The sequence below is a fragment of the Canis aureus genome, chromosome 14 (genome assembly GCF_053574225.1).
Source record: "Canis aureus isolate CA01 chromosome 14, VMU_Caureus_v.1.0, whole genome shotgun sequence".
NCBI classification, from domain to species: Eukaryota; Metazoa; Chordata; class Mammalia; order Carnivora; family Canidae; genus Canis; species Canis aureus.
The window spans coordinates 63,447,053-63,465,718 of NC_135624.1; the positions used below are offsets into that span (position 1 = coordinate 63,447,053).

Below are 18,666 nucleotides of genomic sequence, written 5' to 3' on the forward strand. Positions count from 1 at the left end.
CCTGTAGAGCAATCAGGTTTTGTCAACATTGCACTAGAAGTATCTTAAAATGCCATTCCTGGGCCATTTTCTCTCTGATTTAGCTTTTACCCTTCTCTTAAAGCAACAAAGACTTGGCTTGATTTTGAAGCCCCTCTATTAAGGTGATAGTTGGAGAAAATAATTAACATGACATGCGCTGCCTTAGAGCTGAAGTTTTGTTATTCATTTCACTTATTTGTCTCATTTCTGTGTTTGAGTTTCTTCTCATGCCAAATCTGTATTTTTCAAAATTTTGGTGAAAAAATGTTGCTGTTTCAGTACAGGCATGGAGCCTCTCTTCCTAAGCTAGATAACTTGGTGAGTATTTTCATTCATTTTTTATAATATATACAGGTACATATCAACTAAATATTAAATATTGTAAGAAGTACACTTGAGAGGGTAAAACACTATTAAATATGTCAGGAGAAACAAAGATGGGATGAAAACTTAAGAACTTACATAGTCTTTGTACTCCATAGCAACCATTATGCATATTATTTTCTGTTAAAAAAAAAAAAAAAGCTAATCAGAGACTTTCATCCAATCATGAATTTTTAGAGATGGAAGGAAACTATCAGTCGTCCAGTATAATATATTAACTTTACAAAAGAGAAAATAAGTGGCACTTTGTACTGGCAAAATAAAAAACTACATCTTCTTATTCAAGTGTGTAACACTATCAAAAATCTCAGCAACAGCTACTATAGAGATTAAATGGATGATTAGGTAAGAGAGAAATTAAACGACCAAAAGTTACCCAAAATCTGGGCCATAATCTTAGAAAGTAGATTTAGAAAAGAACATATTTCCCAATATTCTCTTTATTAGTTTCCTTGTGTTCTTGTGAGCCTATACTGGAAACACTAGCTTTAGTTGTTATTTTTAATTTTCTACAATGTCGTTATTCTAAAAATCGTAATTAACAGGAAAGGCATTTACATATTACTCCTTCCTGATTCTTATATCATATCTCCTGATTCTTCTGATATATAAAAGGTAATTGATTACACTTATAATTTAGGAAAATGCTGAAGTGTCCTTTAATTATACTGCTCCTATGGGAAGCAAACAGAAGGATGGCATTGGCTCAAAATACTTCTAGATGCATTTCATGCCCAGAAAAAGGAAGGAAGAACAAAAAAGACTGAGCAATTACTGGTGTCTATATGCTAGGAATTGTGTTGTATCTGATGTACCACGAAAATAAATCATTCTGATTAAAACTTTCATTCTCCTCTATTGCATATGCAAATAGAACAGAGTTTTCTTAAGGAGTTACACAAGTAAATACTTCAGAAAAAAACCTCATTCAAAGATGTAACTACAAGTCTTAATTAGACAAGGCTTGCATAAATAACTAGAGGGCGATAAATAAAATCCATGAAAACATTCTCAAACTTCACATGTAAGTTCACATTCTCAAACTTCACTTCTACTGTCTTCAATCTTTTCCTCCATATATTTAATCAAAGTATCTAGCAGAGTGATAAATATACCGTTGCCTATATTTTCCTATTTCTCTGACCAGCCCTTGAATGGAAATGATTTTTTAGATGAAATAATAATAAAAGCAATAATAAAAACAATAAAGGGAAGAATAAAAGGATAGGATTCTGGAATATTCCAGCTCATTTAATTAGTCTCTATATAATGGAATGTTGTCTATGGCATCTTAGAAAGTAGCTCAAAGTACTGATTTTGGATTGCACCCTTACTGAAGCTGAGATCATCCTGAATGGTGATTATACTCGGACATTACTATGCTGTTCTAAACCAGCCTAGCAACTAGCACCTCAAAGTCACCAATATTCACATTGTTCAGGTAAACTCCTAGTTTCTAAAGTCCATATTCCTGTGCTGTAAACCATCTCCCATCTTCTCAAGTATCAGTCTTCTTTCTCTCTCTCCGTTTTATCTTTCCTTTTTAACCTGACCCTTTTCATAGTTTAGAACAGTACCAGGTAATAACTAGTAGTTTCTTATAAAGCAAAAATGGCAGCCGAGGCCCCCACCATGGTCTATTTCTGTGTTCTCCGTGACAGACAGACAGCTGGGCAGAGTGCCAGCAGTGGAATCATTTCACTGTCCAAAAATAAAATCCAGTTTTGTATTCCAGGTACCAACTGGAAAAATGAAGATTCTCCTGGTCTTTCTAGGTCTGCTTGGTAATTCTTTTGCTATGCCAGTGAGTATCAAAAATTTTTTAGGACTTTTCTTTGTATTCTATTGTTGCATAGCTTGGAGATAATTATTGGGTTTATTTCAACTGGTGTTCTGAATTTGTCACCAATATTCTTTCACTACCAGATGCAAATGCCTCGAATGCCTGGATTTAGCAGTAAAAGTGAGGAGGTATGTATATTAATTAAGTCTCTGGGGAGAAGATTTCCTAAGCCCTGTCCTGAGAGTCCATTAAAAAAAGGAGAACTTTCTGTTACATAAAATTTCTTATGAAAGAGACAGAAAGAGGGAAATTTGAAAGGCTTAAACTCTCAAGTCAAGGCAAAGTAGTAATTTCCCCAGCAGCATACACACTTACATGCTTCAATATTCCTTTCCAAGGTAAATGTAAATATGGGTTCAAGTATAATTAATGTTCGTTTCTTTGCTAAGTTTTCAAGCCATCAAAGATAGACATTTGTACCAAAGGTTTTCAGAACGTAGACACATAAGCATATAGTATCTTCTACATGACTCATAGCCAACGTCATTAGCCAAATTCAGTGTACATCCGAAAGGAGAATCATCTTTTCATAGAATTATCACATTCACAAATCAAGAACTTCAAAAGTTGAGTAGAACATTCAAAAACTTCAAAGTTGGGATCCCTGGGTGGCTCAGGGGTTTGGCGCCTGCCATTGGCCTAGGGCGCGATCCTGGAGTCCCAGGATCGAGTCCCACATCGGGCTCCCTGCATGGAGCCTGCTTCTCCCTCCTCCTGTGTCTCCGCCTCTCTCTCTCTCTCTATGTCTATCATAAATAAATAATCTTAAAAAAAAAAAACTTCAAAGTTGACAAGATTTTTATTTTCTGTATTTTATTTTGATTCTTCTTAAAATAAAATTCCAACTAAAAAAATTAAAGTGACATAAGGTTTTAATCGCATACTTAATTTAAATTCATGCATAGCTAGTAAAAGACATTATGACTGCTATATGTTAAAATCAGAAATTCAACTTCTATCTGGTGATCTGTGGATTGATTAGATAAAAAGTTTTCACTTTGTATTTTTGGATTCTTTTGGTCACAGATGATGCGATATGGTCAATTCAACTTTATGAACTCCCCACATGTAAGTTCCGCTTTATATTCTGACAATTTCTTATTTATACACAGATAATTACATTATAAAGTTTGTTATAGCTAATAAAGATACCAATCCAGTGTTTTAATTACAGTGTAATCATTATAAGACTTTTAAGGGAGAAAAGTCTCACCTGTCTCCTTACCCCAAATTATTATTATTATTCATTACTGTTGTTCTCTTATGTAAGTAAAAATCGTTATTAATTGCCAACATTCTTTGTATTCAAGAGAAATGGGTTCTGGGAAAAGATCACACAACATACATTCACAAATAATAAGGACAACAAATAGCATAGTAAATACTCCAGTTGTATGTGTGTGGGGGATAAATTTCATATGGATTATCTTGAAAGATAACACTAAAATTATGTAGCAATTATTTTTTTTTAATAAATTTGGGTTAGGGATCCCTGGGTGGCGCAGCGGTTTGGCGCCTGCCTTTGGCCCAGGGCGCGGTCCTGGAAACCCAGGATCAAACCCCACGTCGGGCTCCCGGTGCATGGAGCCTGCTTCTCCCTCCTCCTGTGTCTCTGCCTCTCTCTCTCTCTCTCTCTCTCTCTCTCTGTGTGACTATCATAAATAAATAAAAATTTAAAAAAATAAAATGCTTTAAAAAAATTTGGGTTAACCATTAGTGCTAATTCTTAGAACCAACTAATAATGAATCATGTTATCAGTTGGATCTTTTGGCATAATTTTTCTGAAAAAATTACATGACAGTATAACAATATTATATGTCACTCTGGACATTTGTGGTGATCCTAAGAACCACTGGGGGGAAAGATCAAGGACTCCATCAATTTCCACTTATTCTGTTATTCAAGCCATTCTCTTTGAAACCTTCTCACCTACCATCGTCATCCTTGTCAATTTTCTCTTCAAGTATTGATTGACCTCACTCTTTCAAACTCTCATTCTCGGTTCTAGTGACTTTGCCCATGATTTGAAATTTTCATCAAGTTAACTGGCATGAAATTCTGCATCATAATGCAAGATTCACAATTTCACCTTCCATTAATCCCACGGCGTTTACGATGTATTTGTGTTATCACCCAGCAGACAGCAAGATACTGATTAGTGGAGACTGGGAATAGAGACTGGTGTTCAACTAGAGTAGGAATGTTTGAATGGGAACTGACATTATAGGAGGTCAATTCATAAATTAGCTTCTTCAGATTATAACTACTTTTGCTTCCCTGCCAGCCTCAAAGTTGTGGAGATTCTGATAATGAAGAAGGAATTAATGAAAATTTACCAATAACCAAAAACCATAGGCACCATATAAAGATGTTCATACAAAGAATTTGTATTCTCTCTCTCTTCATTATTTTTTTTTCTGTTTGTCACTCCCACTTCCTTTATCTTCTTTCTGCTTTTTCTCCTTTTCTAGTTTATAACAAGTCACAGGAGTTTTGAGTTTGATGTCAACTCCTCTGTAACCTGACTTGTACACTTCTTATGTGAGTCAGTGCTTCAGAGTTAGAAAATTATCAGCCAAATTCTTAAAATGAAATTTCTCACCTAATTCTGTCTTTTGCTTTGTTTGTTTGGTTGGTTTTCTAAAAAAAAAAAAAAAAAAAAAAAAAACTGAAATTATTTCCATAAGACAACATTTAAAGAAATGCTAAAGATCTGGAGGCTTCCATTGTTAAGTTTCATAGAATTTTTAAGAAGTTTGGCTGAGTTTTAGAGACTAACATTAGTGGATGAATAAAGGTGGAATCTCAGCCCTTCCACAATTTGACTGTTATTTGCTATCTTTGCAGATGGCACAGCTGGGCCCCTTATATGGGAATAGTATGCCTCAGCTCTTCCCACAGTACCAGATGCCCATGTGGCCTCAACCACCACCCAACACGGGGCACCCACAGAAATCTCCTTCAGCACTCAAACGCCAAAAGAGCAAGACTGATCAAGCCCCTGAGACTCAGAAACCCAACCAGCCTCAACCAAAAAAACCACCACCAAAGCGACCTTTAAAGCAGCCACCACCTACCCCAGCACAGCCAGAAGAGGAAGGCCAGCCACCTCAGGTGAGGCTTGCCCTGCAAAATTCCAAACCAGAGTCAATAAGTGGCCTCAGAGGGATTTGGAGAGCTATACCATCCCCACATACACAATTTATCCAATGTTCCTTAATACAGGTACTGCTATGTATGAAATCGAATCTTTGGCTTTTACATTCTTCTAAGGTGATGCTGCACCACCTACTGAAAATCGCCTGGCAGGTTCAGCCTGCCAGCCTTTGTTTGATTAAAAGTTACCAAAATAGGGGCAGCTCAGTCAGTAGAGCATGCAACTCTTGATCCATAGTCACAAGTTTGAGCCCTGCGTTAGGTGTACAAATTAGTTTAAAAAATTTTTTTTCATTAAAAAAAAAAAAATTACCAGGGGACCTGGGTGGCTCAGTTGGTTAAGCATCTACCTTAAGCTCAGATCATGATCCAGGGTTTTGGGGTAGCCCTGCCTCAGGCTCCCCACTTGGCAGGGAGCCTGATTCTCTCTCTCCCTCTGCCCCCCATTCATGCTTTCTCTCTCTCAAATAAATATAAAAAATCTTTTCTTAAAAAAAAATCACCAAAATACTATAACCTTAAAGAGGCTATTTTTAAAATGCAGAGACAGCATGGCATTGTAACATGAAGAGTAAGGGAAAAGAGATTCAAGTTCTATCCCCAGCCCTTATTAGTTGAATGATCTTGAGCAGTCATCTTACCCTTCTGGACTCCAGGTTCCCTATGAGTAAAGAAATAATCTCTAAGTTCCTTCCTGATCTATGCTTTGATGATCCTAAATACTTGAAAGGTTAACACTGCTTCCAGTACTTCTGTGTGGCATAAGTAGTCCTGACAGAAAGCAAGAAGATGTGCAAATGGTTTCTCAAGATACTATCCAGTGTGAAACTTCTAAAATGCTGTCTCTTCATCAATTAACAGATATATTTATTTATTATCAGACACTATTATAGATGTAGAGAATATAAAACTGAATGAAAAGACACTCCTGGATCATTTACCAACTAAGAGATTATAGGCAAATGACTCAACTTCTCTGAACCTCAGAATCTTTAGTGGAAAGGAAATGCCTTTGGCACACGTCTTCTGTGTTTAAATGAGGATTTAATTGGTTTACCTCTATAAAATGCTCAGCACAGTACCTAGAACATAAATGTTTAATGATACTAATACTAACTGTTGTTGTTGTTGTTATTTTTATCAACTCAGGCCTAAAAAAAGGAAATCACAGTTTAATGCAAAGGGAGATGCAGACTCCCAAGTATTGAACAATTGTATTTAATAGGTTTGTTTCGTTTTCCATTTATTCTTCTCACTTCTGCATCACTGTGATTCCTGCTTTCTCTTTAGGCATTCCCACCATTTGGCAATGGGCTATTTCTCTATCAACAGCCACCATGGCAAGTTCCACACGTGAGTTTTTTTCTTTATACTAGAAGTGAAAACTAATGCTAACATGTTATATCTCAAACTGGTATGAGTTCATACTCTCTAAATGGAATACAATCACATATGCCAATCACATATGGCATATGGCATATGGAGAGTATGAAAAAAATCATCATATCTGTAATCATGTAGGAAAAAAATGGTTTAATGAATTTTTTACTCAAATTGGTGACATGAACAGTTGAAATCACCAAACAACTACTAATAACTTAATGAATTGATTTTAAAGGATTGTGTTACTTCACTACTATCCCCCCACTTCCCTAAGAGAATAGAAAATACAAAGATTGTCTTTATTTAATGTAATGGGAAAATTGATACAAAATAGTTTGAAAATCATAAGATAAGCTATGATTAGATTAAGAGCTTGCTATGATATCTTATTACTTCTAGCCACAGATATTTCATTATAAAGAATCTTACAAGATTAATATTTACAAGAATCCTTTAAAGTTTAAAAGTATTAAAATAGGGATGCCTGGGTGGCTCAGCGGTTGAGTGTCTGTCTTTGGCTCAGGGCGTGATCCTGGGGTCCTGGGATCAAGTCCCACATCGGGCTCCCTGCATGGAGCCTGCTTCTCCCTCTGCCTGTGTCTCTGCCTCTGTCTCTCGCTCTGTGTGTCTCATGAACAAATAAATAAAATCTTTAAAAAAATAAAATAAAATAAAATAGAACATAATATTAAAATTGCATCACAGGCATTAAAAATCTAAATCACAAAATAAACTATTTGAAGTAAAGAAAAGTTTAAAGGACAATTGTTGTTTAACAGAAACAGCAAATATTTGATGATTTTTTTATTTGCTTATGGCATTGGTTTTTCTTGCCTATAACTCTATAGCCAAGAAGACTCTTTATCAATAAGGAATGATTCACTCAAGGAGTAAGAGTTCCTTACTTTTTTTTCTTTAAAAGAGTGACTTTTTTTTCATTGGCCGTACTGAACTAAGTATTTATTTATTTATTTATTTATTTATTTATTCCCAGTACCCTTGAACTATTGGAGTAGTTTTCTTACTGGTTACTCTGGGTATAATTTTATATAAGTATAAAGTATTTACTAACTAAGGCAGTACCAGGTAAAGATTCAAAAAGCAGATAAACATGATTCTCGTGCTCAACTATGATCCCATCCACATAGAACTTCCTGAAGGTCTGTGGGAGTTGGAATACTTTTCTAAATCTTCCCCTGAGCAAACACTCAGCCTCCAAGTTTGATTAGGAAAATAAACCTTGCTCAAGTAGAAAAAAAAAAAAACTTATAGTAATAATCCAGGAGAAATTGTCAGTTTGTCATCCTAAATGTGACACAGACTCTAAAAATAGCATCATTATTTAATCTCCATTGTTATATGTTCTAATATGGATGTTTAGATCCTAACAGCACTCAAATCTCTCCCCCCCACTGCCGTGTGTGTGTTTTTGTGTGTGTGTGTCTGTGTGTCTCTGAGTGTGTCTCTGTCTGTGTGTTGGGGGTGATGGGATGGGGGACTGCTAGGAGATGCAGCCATACATGGTATTCTGAGTAGGATAATCTAGAATCCAGCTGAAGCCTTTGTATTTGCCAGTGTTCACTGATGGATTATAATTATAATAATTAGAATTAATAGATAGATTGTGAGAGCTAATGACTCAAAAGCTGAAAACTAACAATGCTAACACCCAATCACTGAGTTGAACTATTTTAAGATACCGTGAGTTGTACAAGCAAATGGCAGTATAGAATGTGGTTTTCTCTTGCATTCATTATGTTTTGCACATTTCAGAGGGTACCACCAGGTTATGGACGTCCGCCAGCCAGCAATGAAGAAGGCGGGGTGAGTATAAGTAGAGCTACATTCCCCATTAGGAATTACAATCCATTAGCCTGTGCTTTTTAATTCCTATTTTTAAAATTCAACACATGAATTTGTAGCTCAAGTGCCTGTGATATAAGAAAAAAGCCAGTAACAAAAATAAATACATCATTTTTCCTCTACATGTACTGAACTCTCTCCCTCTCTCTCTCCCTTTCTCCCCCACTCCCTCCCTCTCCTTCTCCCCCTTCTTCTCTCTCTCCCTCTCTTTTTCTCTCTTTTATTCTCTGTCTCTAAGAAGGATAACCTAATAACCTTTGTTCCAGAGTCTTTGGACTCTGGACAGTGATGGAGCAACTAAAAAGCAGAGAAGGAAGGAAACACATCCTAGAAAGTTACCCCCAGAAGGGAATTAAGTAATCATCTAACTCCTTCATTGAACAAATAAACTGAAGCCCCAAAAAGGTAAATTACTATTCAACTACTATCCACTGAGTTAGTGGATAAATTGAACCTAGAGCTTTTTTGACACCCCATCCAATGGCTTCTCTACCACACCACACTAGAAGAGCCAAATGCATGTCACAGAGTGATACATTGTTAAAATATTCTAGCCCCCGTGTCATCAAAAAAGTCATTAAAGTGATTGTGGCATGGAAATCCACCCCTGGAGCTTATTTCCCTTTTTTCTCCCTAAAAATATGATATGTCCTCAGTGAAATGACTCTGGAGGATGAGGGGTTGGGAAAGGGAGCAAGGAAGGAGTTAAAATAATGACATTGGAAGTAATGGCATGAGGTGCTTTTAAAAAGGTGTGCCTGGCTGGCCCAGTTAGAAGAGCAAGCAACTCTCCATCTTGAGGGCCTGAGTTTGAGTCCCACGTTGAATATGGAGATTGCTTAAATAAACAAACACACTTTAAATTTTTTTTAATTAAAAAAGTTTAAAAAATAAAATAAAAATATCCTTTTGAAATTAGAATTGCCAGATAAAAATGATTCAGATAATTGTCTGCAACCCAGAAACTGGCACTTCAAATTTTCAAAACAATAACATGAGAAAATAAAAGCATAAGGGCCCAGGCAGTTAGCATAGGCATGAAAAAGTCTGTTTTCCTCCTCCTGTCATGTCACTTAGCATAATGTCCTCAAGGTTCATCCATGTTGTCATCTATTGAAGTTTCCTTCTTTCTTAAGGCTTAGTAGTAGTCCATGGTGTATCTTGACCACATTTGCCTTTTCCATTCACCTGTTGATAAACATTTAGGTTCTATTGTGAATAGTGCTGCAGGTAGTAGTTGTGGTTTACAACTGCATAAAGTACAAGCGGAAGAAAATGAGGCCAGATGTAAGAGTTATGGGCCAGATGATCATAAAAAAATCATTAGTGGTGGCGGCAGCAGTGTTATATAACATATAACACTTATTAGGTGTTTACTAAGTACCAGGCACAGAGCTTTACATATGTTATCTCTTTTGACCCTTATGACAACCTATGAGATAGATATCCTTTTATTATCTTGAGTTTACAAATAATAAATATATATAAACTGACGTTAGCCCCGAGTCATACTATTAATACTGGAGGAACAGGGATTTGAACCCATTATCTGTCTAGAGCTCCACTCTTTAGACCATGCCATGCTGCTTTTTATGTTATGATATGAGGCTTAGAGTTTATCTTGTAAGGTAAGGGCAACTTTAAATAATATTTAAAGGGGAAAGTGACAGAAGTTCCACCACCCCCCACCCCCAGCCTCTACTGTTCTGACAGCAGTGGAGAGACAAGATTAGACGGAAGTAAAATTATACCCGGAGTAACCAGTAAGAAAACTACTCCAATAGTTCAAGGGTACTGGGAATAAAGGAAGAGGGACAGGATGGAAGTTTAGATTTTATAGAACTTGGTTATTAATTGTCTGGGGGGAATAGAGAAAAGGAGAAACCTGGAAAACTGGGTAGATAGTGGCAAATGTTGCTTAGATATAGAATATGGGAAAAGGAAGTTTGGGGGGTGGGGCATAGTCCATTGCAGGTACCCATGAGATCTTCAGTGATGCAGTCTTGCTGCTTCAGCCTCAGGAGGGAGTGTCATGGGCCAGACTTATGGCATTGGGGGTGACTGATTTGTATCTGTATTGAAAAAATTGGCCTGCAATAGATTGTTTGAGGCAGGTGTGCAAAATGAGAAAAGAAGAATGAGAAGGATGGAAAATGGAATCCTTTTCTAAAAAGACAAAAACCTCTCAGATTTAGGATCCAGGCCTAGGAAAAGAAAACTGAGAACTAACAGTCTGAAAGAGTACTCAGAGAACCAGAAGGGAACAGAAAGAATTAACTTTGAAGAAAAGAAGTATAGTTAATGGTTTTAAAAGAAGCATGTGGCTAATTTCTCTATTACAGTAAAAAAAATTCCACCCCACAGCACGGTGGGAAACAAAGAGTAATTACCAATTTCCACCTTCTTCCCTACAGAATCCTTACTTTGGATATTTTGGATATCAGGGATTTGGGGGTCGTCCTCCTTATTATTCAGAAGAGATGTTTGAACAAGATTTTGAAAAACCCAAAGAAAAAGATCCTCCTAAAGCAGAGAGTCCGGCCGCTGAGCCCTCGGGTAATTCAACAGGTCCCGAGACTAATTCTACTCAATCAAATCCTGGAGGGAGTCAGAGTGGAAATGACACCAGCCCAACAGGAAACAGTGGCCCTGGCCCAAACACTGTGAGTAATCCTACGGCTCAAAACGGGGTTATCTCACCCGCTACAGTTAATATTTCAGGCCAGGGAGTACCAAGAACTCAAATCTCATGGGGACCAAATCAGCCAAATATTCATGAAAATTATCCAAATCCTAACATCCGAAATTTTCCTGCAGGGAGACAATGGCGTCCCACTGGTACTTTCATGGGGCACAGACAGAATGGGCCTTTTTACCGAAATCAACAGGTACAAAGGGGGCCTCGGTGGAACTCCTTTGCTTTGGAACGCAAACAAGCAATGCGTCCAGGAAATCCAATCTATCGTAAGGCTTATGCTTCTACTGCGAGAGGGAATTCTCCTAATCATGCAGGAAATCTGGGGAATGTCAGAAGAAAGCCTCAGGCACCAAATAAACACCCTATGGGAACCAACGTTGCTCCTCTGGGTCCCAAACATGGTACTGTTGTCCACAATGAAAAAATCCAAAATCCAGGAGAGAAACCAGTAGGCCCAAAAGAAAGAATAGTCATTCCTACAAGGGATCCATCTGGCCCCTGGAGAAACTCTCAAGATTATGGAGTTAACAAATCAAACTATAAACTGTCTCCCCCTGAGAGTAATGTGCTAGTCCCAAATTTTAATTCTGTTGATCAACATGAAAACTCTTATTACTCAAGAGGAGATTCCAGAAGAGCCCCAAATTCTGATGGACAAACCCAAAGCCAGAATTTGCCCAAAGGGATTATTTTAGAGCCAAGAAGAAACCCGTATGAATCAGAAACTAATCGGCCAGAATTAAAGCACAGTACATATCAACCTGTATTCCCTGAGGAAATTCCTCCCCCTGCAAGAGAACATTTTCCTGCTGGAAGAAATACTTGGCATCACCAAGAAATCTCTCCATCTTTTAAGGAAGATCCTGGGAGGCAGGAGGAACTCTTACCTCCTCCTTCCCAGGGCTCTAGGGGAGGTGTTTACTACCCTGACTATAACTCTTATGATCCCAGGGAAAATTCACCATACCTTAGAAGCAATAGATGGGATGAGAGAGATGATTCTCCCAACACAATAGGGCAACCCAAAAATTCGCTATATCCCATAAATACTCCAGAGCTGAAAGAAACAGTCCCTTACAATGAAGAGGACCCAATTGATCCAACTGGAGATGAAACTTTCCCAGGACAAAATAGATGGGGTATGGAAGAGCCAAGCTTTAAAGAAGGTCCAACAGTTAGGCACTATGAAGGCGAGCAATATACCGTAAATCAACCAAAGGAATACCTTCCCTATTCCTTAGATAATCCTTCAAAAACCAGGGAGGATTTCCCTTATGGTGAGTTTTACCCCTGGAACCCAGATGAGAATTTTCCATCATATAATACAGCTCCCACTGTACCACCACCTGTGGAGAGCAGGGGCTACTATGCTAATAATGCTGTCAGACAAGAAGAAAGCCCTCTGTTTCCTTCTTGGAACTCCTGGGACCACAGGGTTCAAGCCCAAGGACCGAAAGAAAGGCAGCCATATTTTAACAGAAATTACTGGGATCAGCCAACAACTTTACACAAAGCACCCCCTAGTCCACCACACCAGAAAGAGAACCAGCCCTATCCTAGTAATTCCCCAGCTGGGCTTCAGAAAAATCCAACATGGCGTGAAGGTGAGAATTTGAATTACGGCATGCAGATTACTAGGTTAAATTCACCAGAGGGAGAACATTTGGCTTTCCCAGATTTAATTCCTCCAAGTTACCCAGCAGGTCAAAAAGAAGCACATGTATTTCACCTAAGCCAGAGAGGCTCTTGCTGTGCTGGTGGCTCCCCAGGACACAAGGACAATCCACTTGCTCTACAGGACTACACTCCACCCTTCGATCTTGCACCAGGGGAGAATGAAGACACCAGTCCTCTGTACACAGAAGATAGTCATGCTAATCATGCAAGAGATACCATCTCTCCTGCCAGCAACCTACCTGGCCAAAGAAACAGCTCAGAGAAAAGAATGCCTGCAGAGAGTCAAAACCTAAGTCCTTTTAGAGATGATGTGTCCACTCTGAGAAGGAACACGCCGTGCTCTATGAAGAATCAACTGAGCCAAAGGGGAATTATGCCGTTTCCTGAAGCCGGTTCCCTTCAATCAAAGAATACACCTTGTCTCACAAGTGATCTTGGAGGAGATGGCAACAATGTTTTGGAAGAGATATTCGAAGACAACCAGCTCAGTGAAAGAACCGTTGACCTTACTCCTGAACAACTTGTTATTGGTACACCTGATGAAGGCCCTGAGCCAGAAGGAATCCAAAGTGAAGTGCAAGGAAATGAGGGTGACAGGCAGCAACAAAGACCGTCAAGCATCATACAGTTACCATGCTTTGGCTCCAAAATAACAAACTACCACTCCTCCAGCACGGGAACTCCATCTAGCATCGGAAGGCAAGGCCCATTTGATGAAGAGCCGATTATGCCTACCGAAAATCCTAACTCATTGTCTAGGTTAGCTACTGGGGCACAGTTTCAGAGTATAAATGTAGACCCACTTAGTGCTGATGAACACACTCCATTTGATTCTCTTCAATTAGGGACCAATCCACAGGACCATGTACAAGACTGCTTGCTGCTTCAGGCCTAGGGATTATTGCAACAAAACACTCTTTGGGGAAAGAAAATATGTCATATTCTCCAGTGGTTCCCCAACATTCCCCGCTCCCAGACTCAATTAATTATCTGACCCTCTTGGTGATCCTTAAGTTATCCCCATTCCAGCAATAGGCATAGTGGCCCAGGTGATGCTGATGAGGTTGGGCCTCCAGGGGTTGCTAGATTCCATACTGCCACTAGTTAACACAGACCTTAAAAAGAAGCAGAAAGGCTATGACCTCCATCGCCTTGAAACTTGGAAGCCACTTGTCTGGGTTGGTTTCCCTTTGTTTGTCGATTCTTCCTTTTTCTTTCAAAGTTCCATACTCGCAAAGTTCTCTGGTTTTGCAAGACAGAAAGGCAGATGACCTTTGCATTTTATGTATGGATATCTATATATCAGTATAATCCAAGTGATTGTACAGTTTTTTCTTATGTTGGTCTTTGTCAAGCTTTTTCCCAGCTAATATTCTTCTGACATCTTTTATCTCCCACACTTCCCTCTTTATCATTTCCTTTCTCCCTTCTGGGTTTTCTTTCTGTCAAAATAGCTTCCTATCTTTCTTTCCCCATATTTCCCACCTTCTGTCACTTTTTACATTCTACGCTATCATCAACCATCACTAGTCTTTACCTCTACCTTCTTCATTATGCTTTCCCCTCTTCCCATCTTTCTGTTCTGTCTCCTAATGGATCACTTGCCAATCAATCCTTTTCTTCTCTGACCTTCTCCCCTTCAATTTATCTTTTTTCCTGCTACACCATTTTCATATCTTAAGACAATGTATCTCTCTTGCTTTTTGTGTCTACTTTCCAAATTCTATGCTAGTTTTCTGATCCAGTCTAATTTTCATTGTAGAACATATTTCAGAAAGAGTAAACACTGGTACCTCCTTTTGTTTTTAACTTTCTTATGGCCTTTACCAGATAGATACAGCTTAGCCAGAGGAACACATTCGAGAAGTATAGGAGAAGACAGGCTAGTGACCTAGAACTAGCAGCCTGGAGACAAGGCTTAAGAATGTGGGGAGGGAAACACTGCCACTCTGGGACTGAGCATCCAGATAAAAAGTGTGGGACTTGTGACACCCCATCACCAATTCATATTCTGCAGGATCTAGAGAATACACTTTGGGAAACACTATCCTAATCAAATAAGAGAAACACTCAATGGTCAATTTTCCTTAATAGTTTAAGTGACTGTACTGGCATATGCTACTACCAACATAAAGTCTTATTTTTCATGTCCTGGTAGAATTATTTGCAGACATAGTTTCATTATATACTGATTAAATAGTGTAAATTATTTTGTAAAGTAGAGATTTCTGTATTGCCTTGCTAGAATACATCCAGGGGTTTTGTTTTGTTTTTTAATAATGGCATTTTGGCCTACTATCAGCATATTCCTTCCTAGAGGGGAAGAATGCTCAGAATTATCTAGAAAGTTACTTCTAACTCTAAGGAGTTTCTTAGGAGAAAATTTCCTATAAGAAGATCTGAGATACTTTAGAATATACAATATTGAAAACACCAAGAGGAAAGGAACCTTGTCCTTTGAGTCTACGGAAGGTCTTGGCACAGTGTCTTGCACATAGTAGATACCCAATAAATATTGATTTACCAATTTTAAAATGGCTTTCAAAACTCCCATGAAAATCCTGTGGTGTGCTTTTCCTGTGGGTAAACCATATGAGATACTGAATTAGCCATGTCATATTCTGTAGCTTTATATACTCAGCAACATTTGCAGAACATAGAATCTCAGGGTAAGAAGGGATCTTAGGGGTAGATTATTTAGGTAGATCTTAGAGGTATTATTATTTAGCCACTAAAATCCCCCCACTCACACTTTTATATTTTAATCACACACTGAAAAATCATTAACTTTTTCTATATAAAACTGTCTCTAAAGAATTATCCTCATCAAAATAAAAGTACATTTTTGTTTCATTTTCTTTCTAAATGATCTTTAATCTAGATATGAATACTTTCATTGTAAAATCCGCATTCACTTCAATATTTCATAAAATATATGAATCATATATTTGTTTTGGCAGATGTATTGACACATCTTCACCTATGAGGCACCATGGCTTAAATTATCATCTAAGACCTCCATAATGTAAAATGTAAAAGCACAATGGGACAGAAATATCAATAGATATTGAATTTGAGGATAGAGAGTGAAAAATAAGGGGAGAGGGAAATGCTTCTATAGAAAAGCACTCTCTCTCATCAGCTCAGGTATCCTTGTACAAACTGGACACCAGGCCTGAGCGACCTACAATAAAGTGATTAGTCTGTGTGTCGTTGGTAAGTTATCAATAAACCCTAAGGTTGAGGTGCCTACAGTGAAGACAGAAGGCTCTGCGAGTGATCCCCTTTTTTTCTACCACCCACATCTCACTGCCACACCCCCACCTCTATGGCAAGTTCCTATGTCTACAGGCTGTCACCTGCTGGTTCTAAAATGACTGGCTATATCCTGGTGGTGTCTTTAGTCAATAAGTAAATAGAAAATAAGAAAATGATGCCTGAGGATAACAAACATGGAAGATAATCCAAAATGAACACACACCTGTTTTACAAGCTTTTCTGTCTCATAGCCTACAATAGATTTCTCTAGAAGGTATCAGCCATAGATCCAGTTGGCTGGGGAAATCTTATACTTTTTCACTTTAAGTAGGAAGCAAAGTAGAATGATGAAATGTGGGGACAGCTACCTCTAAAAACTTGGCCTAGTCGCCATGGTCATGGAGGTTCTTTCTCTGGTTCTCAGATCCCCTGAACATGTTTTACTTTAGTCACTCATATCAGAGTCTCAACTTTTTATAATTTCAAAGAAAATTCACAAGGCATGAGCTTTCAGCTATTTCTCTCACTTGCTTGGCACGTCTCTGCCTTTGCTTCCCACCTGTCTCCTTCAGTCATGACCCTAAAGACCCTTAAGAAGATTCGTCTTGCCCTCAGGAAACCAAACGTTGTTTCTAAAAACCAAAAGGGGAACTAGAAATGTTGGACTTAAAATCAACAACTTTGTCCCTCCTTCACAAAACCTCAAGGATTTCATTGTGACTCAGGCCAACTTCCCAACGAAAACTCAGAAGAAAACAACACTTGATGGAAAATAGGTCGTCACCATTTCACAACGGAATATAGCTTTTGGTTTTGGCCACCTGTTTTTCCTTGTCTCTGCACGTCACCCCCATCCAATAATATCAGCCACTGGACCTTTTCTCTCATTTTAAATTCATAGCCAATAACATTTAGAAACAAGATTCAGCTGGTAACAAAATTTCATACTGGCAGAGGAAAATGCTTCAAACAGAGAAGGAGGCAACCGAACTATAATTTGACACAGACAAAATTGTGAAATTGATGCAGCTGCCCTCAGTGCTCCGTCACCTGCTCGGGCAAGGTCCTCTGCTCTCGTAGTGCTCCAGCTCATCCGCCTGAGGACCCAGCACCCTGTCTTTCTGTGCTTCTTCAGAACTTGGACAGTAATTTCCTCTGAGTTTATCCAAATAACCATGCACAAAGCAGGTATTGGCCGTGATTAACTTGGCAAAAAAATTCCTTCCCAAACGTTGGCTAATATGCACACCCTTAAAGAGTGAAGCTAATCGTTTCATATTTACAGAAGAACAATAGGATAATGGCAGGAAATTTTATTTGGATGGGACCTTGTCAGTCCCTGAGCTATAAAATCTCGCTGGCAGCTGTATCTCCAACAGAGGACTCAGGTTCTTTCTGACAGTGTCCCATGCTACACGAGCATTACGCAAGCTTTACTGTGCACATGACTCCTGTTAAGATGTAGATTTTTATTTCCTCATCTAGAATGGGGACCTTTGATTCTGTGTTATGAACACTATGACTATCACCAGGTGATGATGAATTAGCTACTTGGTAGACCAAAGTTGGAGTGGCAAAATGATTGGCTATTTCCTATAAATAAGGAACAACTGCACACTCACCAGGTGAGGAACAGAAAGGTCTTGACCACTGAAGAAACTGAATATTAGCAACTTGAAGGGACATGCATAAATGAAGCATGTAAGCGGAATAGAGAACACAAAGAGAAAGAGAAGCAGGCCAGTCCTACATTCACATTATGCTTCTTCCTGTCTCTCTGCATGACTCCTGTTATTTCCAGCAAGTTCTACTCCCATTCTATTTCATTAATAAATCCTTTAAGACTACCCCAGCCCCAATATCCTCAGCTTCCCTGAGGGCTCACAGCACATCATCTTTTATATTTAATCACACATTGTCTTTTATCACTATTGCTTTTTTCTTGTGTTAGTTCTGCCGATAGAAGGAAAAAGAAAATTCCTAAAAAGTGAGGCCCACTTCTCATCCTCCTTGCATATCCCTCATAACATCTGGCGCTGTGCTGAGCACAGAATGGATGCTAAATAAACATCACTTTTTCTTTAAATACATTTTATAAATGAATAGAAATTCAGAATTTCCCAAAATTTAATAATTAATTAAAAATAAAAATTAATAATGATTAATATTTTTACAATAACAAAATACTCACTTTTGAATATTTGGCAACTAATGAAAAGTAAAAGGAAATAAATATTTCTTTTTAAAAAGCAAGTAAAAATAACACATAATCCTACCATCTAATGTTAGTATTTTGTCCTATTTTCTCTCATATGTGTGTATGGGGAACAGGGGTCTTAAAGTAACTCCTTTATGAAATATGCTACATTTCCCTCTTCACAT

At 38.2% G+C, this 18,666-nt stretch overlaps 1 protein-coding gene across 1 annotated transcript; it reads left to right on the plus strand.

Moving 5' to 3' along the window:
- Positions 1-285: 285 nt before the first annotated feature.
- On the plus strand, positions 286-13,921 carry ENAM (enamelin). Its single transcript, XM_077846643.1, has 8 exons — positions 286-339; positions 2,141-2,209; positions 2,332-2,376; positions 3,275-3,316; positions 5,097-5,363; positions 6,696-6,758; positions 8,562-8,612; positions 11,066-13,921. Exons 1-8 carry the CDS (start codon positions 286-288, stop codon positions 13,919-13,921), a joined length of 3,447 nt encoding a protein of 1,148 aa, XP_077702769.1.
- Positions 13,922-18,666: the final 4,745 nt, after the last annotated feature.